Source organism: Pteropus alecto, unplaced genomic scaffold, assembly GCF_000325575.1.
Source record: "Pteropus alecto unplaced genomic scaffold, ASM32557v1 scaffold314, whole genome shotgun sequence".
Classification (NCBI taxonomy): Eukaryota; Metazoa; Chordata; class Mammalia; order Chiroptera; family Pteropodidae; genus Pteropus; species Pteropus alecto.
Genome location: NW_006435849.1, coordinates 376,515 through 382,160, shown reverse-complemented (window position 1 = coordinate 382,160; position 5,646 = coordinate 376,515). Strand labels below are relative to the sequence as shown.

Below are 5,646 nucleotides of genomic sequence, written 5' to 3'. Positions count from 1 at the left end.
TTCCTTTGTAAGTGTCCAGAGATGAGGGGGTGCTGCCCGCCTTTCCTGCAGCAGAGGACTAGGGTTGGGCAGACCAGCCTTTTGCCCCTGCCCCCAACCAACCCCCACTTTGCTTTGTCTGGACCTGAGTCTGATTTTCTAAGGACCAAAAACAAACAAACAAAAAAAACAAAAAAAATCACAAAAAAATGCTATAAAAAAAATAAATAAAAACATCCAGAGAATTACTATTTACTTTATTAACTTACGGATTTATTATATAAATATATATTCACCTAGCAACATATCCTTGCCGCCTCTTGCTCTCATAATGAAGACATAGCTGATTCGCAACCCTTCCCCAGCCCCTTACTGATTTCTCTGTTGTTTGTCAGGCGTGGGTCTCTTGGGACCCTCCTGAGGTGGAGGGGGCTGCTGGCCTGGCTGCCTGTTAGTTGATGGATTTGCGCCTATCTTCCCCCACCCTCCCCCCTTTTTTTGAGTTTATTCTGATTATTTTTCTTGGTTTCTGGATAAACCACCCCTCTGGGGACAGGATAATAAAACATGTAATATTTTTAAGAAGGAGTCTTGCAGTGTCCTCTCTCTTTCTCCTGTCTCTGCTGTCTACTTAGCAGAACAGTGACAAAACACCTTGTCCCAGAGTGAGGCCGGGCCTGGACGTGCCACGACCTCCATTCCCATGAGTGTGTGAAAATGAGACCCACCCAGTCTGGGCCAGGCCCTGTGCTGCGTAACGCTGACTGACTCACGTAACCAGCACGAGGAAGGTGCCCTTGCCGTCCCTGTGCAGGTGAGGCGGGCAAAGCACTGAGAACTGCAGGGACTTGCCCCGCTGGCGAGTGGTGGGGCCAGGGATGCGCTCCAAGGCAGGCTGGCTCCCAAGGCCATGCTCTCAACCACTGCGTATGGAACGTCAGCCCCCATGCCAGGCAGAGAGGTGGAGGGATGGCAGGAGGTTGGTTTTGCTCAGACTCCCACTTGCTGTGGAATAAACCCTGGTCCAGGCTGGCAGAGGGACAGGCATGGCTCCCAGGAGCTCTCCTGCCTCCAGCCACGGGCGCTCCCGTGTGATATCCTAGAACGTGGCCACCTCCAGCCACTGGGCGAGAGAAGACAAGCAGGCTGGAACCGGGGCTCTCCTGGGACTCCTCCCTGCGCCACCCTGCGCCACCCTCTCCCTGCAGCCCAGACTCACCTGGCTGCGGGTCAGGCAGATGACCCCTTCACCCCCATCCAGGTGCTGGCTGCAGTGGCCTGTGCAGAGAAGAGCAGGAGTCTTAAGCACCTACCACCCCAGTCCCCCTGCCATGGGAGACAGCCTCCCTCTGCCCCACCCGTGCCGGGGTGGCCCTCACGGAAGATGCAGATGAGCTGGGCCACGCAGGAAACGAAGCGCTCAAAGTCCACACGCAGACGGCTGTCCCGGTGGCGGCTAGTGAGGGCCTGGGTCAGCTGGTTGTTGAGGTGGAAGCCTAGGGGGAGGCAATTCTGAGGGCGGGCTGCCATGAACCGACCCTCACTCCTCAGGGAGACACCGAGACACCACGGAGGCCTGTTGCCACCTCTCAAACCCCAGCTCGGCCTCAACCCAGCTATGTGGCTACGGGCAACTCCCTAGACCACTCTGGGCCTCAGTTGCCTCATCTGTCACATGGGGACTATGTCCGACCCCATAAGGGGGTGTGGTATTCTCTGGAGAGAGCTTAGGCCAGTGTCTGGCACATAGCTGTGTCAGTGTTACTGCTTCAAACTGCAGAATTTCTACCAGTGGACACTGGGGAATATTTCTGCACAGCAAAACATTCTTGTCGGTCCCATATGGAGTCCGTTTCTTTACACTGCCCAGCAGAAAACATCTCTGATGACGAATCTCAACAGAACTTCTGAAAAGCCACAAACACTGGTTCTCCCAGGTCACAGGTCCCCCTCCGGGGCTCAACTACAGGGTGACTGACTCCCTTCCTCCGTGCTCCACGGATCCACAGGTCCAGGTAAACATAGTCCCGGGATAATTCCATGAACCTCTGCTGCCTCCTAAAGCCCACCCTCCCCCGACTCTGCAGATTTGACAAGTATTTGTCAAGTGCCATCACGTGTTGTGCCGTGGCCTAGGTGCAGCTGAACAGTCTTGGGCAGGGGCCTGCGGCCTCATCCTGGTCATGTGAGCTCCCATGGGTCATTCTGGATTTCATCTGCCCTCAGGACTGGGGGAGAAGCGCTGCTGTGCTCAAGGCCGTGGGAAAGCCCAGGCGAAGGAGGCAGAAGGGCCAAGAGCCCCTCAGCTGTCCCCTCTGGAATTCCTGTTGGCCTTCGTGGAAACTGCCCGCTTCCTCTGACTCCTCTCATGGGTTCTGTGTCCCGTAGTGCCTTGGTATGGGGTCCTGCCCAGGGTCCCCTGGTACTGGTGAAGCCCCTCACCAAATTTACTGGGCCCTAGTGACCATGACCACCTAGTTACCTGTCCCCAGGGCCTGACTGTCCTGAGCCTCCTGGTGGCCCTCACAGACTGCACCTCGTCTCCCACGCCCCTCCCCACCACTTGGACCTCGGACTTCGCCTTGCCTCCTTTGCACATGCTGTTCCCTCTGCCCGGAACACATCGTCCTCTCAGCCCGGGCTCATCCCTACTCATCACACACCCCCTCGGGAAGCCCTCGAAGACACCCCCGCACGCAGCATCGAGCACTCTGGGCTCCCACAGCTCCCTGCGCCTCTCCGTCCCCACCCTGACCACTCTGGCCTCTCATTGCCATTGGTGGCTCTGGCTGCCCCTGGACTGGAAGCCGTGAGACGTCAGGAAAGGGTTCGTGGTGACCACTGAATCCCCAGCGTCAGAAGGCCCAGGGCTGAGGGCAAAGTGGGTGTCCGGGGGAATCAGCAAGGCCTTCCCTGACCGCCCTGTGTCACGCCACCGCCCCCAGCCCCCCGCCGCGTGCCCTAGCGCCCTGGCCTGCCTAGGTGCCTTATTTGTTGTCTGCCTGTCCCACCAGAACACCTGCCCCTCAAAAGCACTTGATCGGCTTCCTTCCTGGAACGACCGGCACGCACCAGGCACCCTGACACGGAATAAGTGGGACGAGATCGTCCCCTTGTCCTCTCACCCCTGCTTCTGTCCGGGACTCATTTCTCACTGTTCCATGTCACTCCATCTTCTGACTCCATCTCTTCCCCCTCTGTCTTCAGCTCCTTTCTTGCCTTGCGCGTCCCTGGACCTCTGACCTCCCCATGTCTCGCTGTGGCAGACCAGCCCTGGGGTAGGTGGGGATCTAGGACTTTCTGTCTGACCCTCCCCGCCAGCCCTCTCCACACAAGGGGAAGGTCACACTCTTGCAGCCACCCTGTGTCACAGCCACTTTACAGAGGGAAACAGAGGCCCAAGGAGGTCATGTGCCCAGGGCTACCCAAGAGTAAGTGTCGTGAGGATTCCAACCCAAGCTCAGGGAAAATCCGGGACGCTCTGCCCAGCAACCTCCCACACCCTCCTTTCCTCACACAGAGGATTCTCCCCTCGGCATCTCAGGGTCACCCAGTCCTTGCCAAGAGCTGGCAACAAGCTAAGGTGTCGGCTTTGTGGGTGGTGGCAGCCAAGTGGGCAGCCGGGACTCCGGGAGGACAGGGGGAGGAAGGAGAGCCAGTCCCTTCCCCACGACCCACCCCAGGACCTTTGTCCAAACCTGCAGCATTCAGTGCCAGCCTCAGCTCATGGGAGTTCATGGTTCCAGAGGCATCCCGATCGAATTTGTCAAATATGGCCTGGGCGGGAGGGAGGAGGTCAGTCTCACCCCCAGGCCCCTGAGCTTCCTGAAGAGGGCTCAGAGGGAACCTCAGGGCCAGACAGCCTGGGTTCCCCCCGCAGCTCCCCTTCTTCCTGGGCAAACAGCTTTACCACTTTGGGCCTGTTTCCCAATCTGTAAAATAGGATCAAATGTAAAAGCAGTAACAAGGCTGTTGTGAGGATGAGTTAAGACTCCCCTTGTGGCCTAGTGAGGACTCAATAAATGGGGGCTTATCGCTATTAGCATGGAGAGGCCTTGGACCATTTTCTCCTCACACGGATGTGGGGGGCAGGAATTGCCACCTCTCATTGGTAGACACTTAAAGGCCAGTCAGAAGGGAGGTGACTGGCCTGCGGTCACATAGCCAGAAAGGGGCTAAGCTTGGAGCTGGGATGCCAACCCAGGACCAGAGCCCTGTGCTCTTGATCCTTGAGCTACTTAGTACCCCTCAAGGACCACAGAGGGCGATGGGGCAGGGACGTCCCAGCCAGACCCCTCCACGTTGGCATGGTGTGGTCCAGTACCTCTTTTCCCTCGGGGCCCTGCTAGCCCACAGAGCACCCACGTCCCTATTAGTAAGGTGCCTCTCCCTCCAAGAGGAGGTATCTCCACCCAGCCCCGCCCCCTTACCTGCCACCTCTGGAGGTGGCTCCAGAGCTGCTGGAAGTCGTGCAAGGCCAAGCTTCGCCCATGCTGGGGATGGGACATCTGGTTAAAGTCAATGTTCCCAGAAGGGGAGCAGAGGCCCCAACACGCCCATCCTCCCTACCCAGGCACGGTCGCCATCATGTACCACAAAGCACTGCAGCAGCTGCTCACAGGTCCTGAGCCCGATGTCTGCGGGGGTGCGGGGGTGCACGCTGGCTACAGGAAGCAAACTCCTGGTGGGCCAGCTGTCATTGTGAGTGCTCAAGGTTACCGTCTCCCCCGCCCCCATTTTACAGAAACTGAGGCACAGAGGGCCAAAGGGCTGCCAGTAACTAACAGAGGTGAGATTCGAAGCCAGGTAAGTGGGTTCCAAGTGCTAGCAGCCACGCTCCCTGCCTCTCCCTCGGAGGAAGGGGGCTTATGAGTGGCCATGGTCTTGACCACCAGCCTGCCCATAAGGCCCACGTGTGGGGAGGCGCTGTCCGGTTGAGCCCGGGTTTCCCAAGGCCTGGCTCCCAGCAGCATCCTGGATTAACGCACAGGGGGCTCCGAGGGGTCTGCTCTGATCCCCAACTCACCAGGCTCCAGGGCAATGCTTAATAAGGCCTGGAGCTGAGGGGCACCGAGTTCTTCCTCCTGATAAAGGAGAGAGCCGCGTGTGAGGCCATTGACAGGCAGCCCTTCAACCGCCGGCTCTGGGCCTGGCCGAAACGGCATGCTGGCTGGTGCTGGGGACGCAGCAGAGACCAAGCGAGCCCAGGCCTGCCCCCTCGGAGCTCTCCGTGGTCAGTGTGGTCAGGGCTGCGGTGGGGAAGCGCTGGGCGGCGGGAGCCCACAGCGGGCATGCGCGGACCAGCCTGGGGGAGGGGGAGGAGCGTGTGTGTGCGCGCGTGTGTGCGCGCGTGTGCGTGCGTGTGTTTGTAGGGAGAGAAGAGGGCCAGACAGAGGTACAGACCGACAAAGTCCCTGAGGCAAGGAAGAGCTGCGAGCATTTTGAGAAATCATGAAATTTAAGCACAGGGCGGAGGAAGTAAAGCAAAATGAGACATTCGGGGTGAGAGAGGGGTCCAAGGGGAAGGGCAGGATCCCCCGTCCCCCTCCTCACCTCTCCCGCCAGCTCCTTAAACAGCTGCTCCAACCCCAGCTCCAGGGGAACGTAGGGGGCCTGCATGGTGGGGGGAGTTTAGTTCTGGCCAAGAGGGTCTCCACCCCCACCCCG

At 58.7% G+C, this 5,646-nt stretch overlaps 1 protein-coding gene across 1 annotated transcript in view; it reads right to left on the bottom strand.

Moving 5' to 3' along the window:
• Positions 1 to 107: 107 nt before the first annotated feature.
• CAPN12 (calpain 12) overlaps positions 108 to 5,646 on the bottom strand; it is a 10,837-nt gene continuing 5,298 nt past the window's right edge. Inside the window, 8 exon segments of the mRNA XM_006911706.2 lie at positions 108 to 1,102; positions 1,199 to 1,257; positions 1,359 to 1,475; positions 3,678 to 3,756; positions 4,410 to 4,472; positions 4,573 to 4,643; positions 5,006 to 5,063; positions 5,533 to 5,592. Of these exon segments, the coding sequence (XP_006911768.1) occupies positions 1,079 to 1,102; positions 1,199 to 1,257; positions 1,359 to 1,475; positions 3,678 to 3,756; positions 4,410 to 4,472; positions 4,573 to 4,643; positions 5,006 to 5,063; positions 5,533 to 5,592 (531 nt within the window). The 3' untranslated portion in view covers positions 108 to 1,078.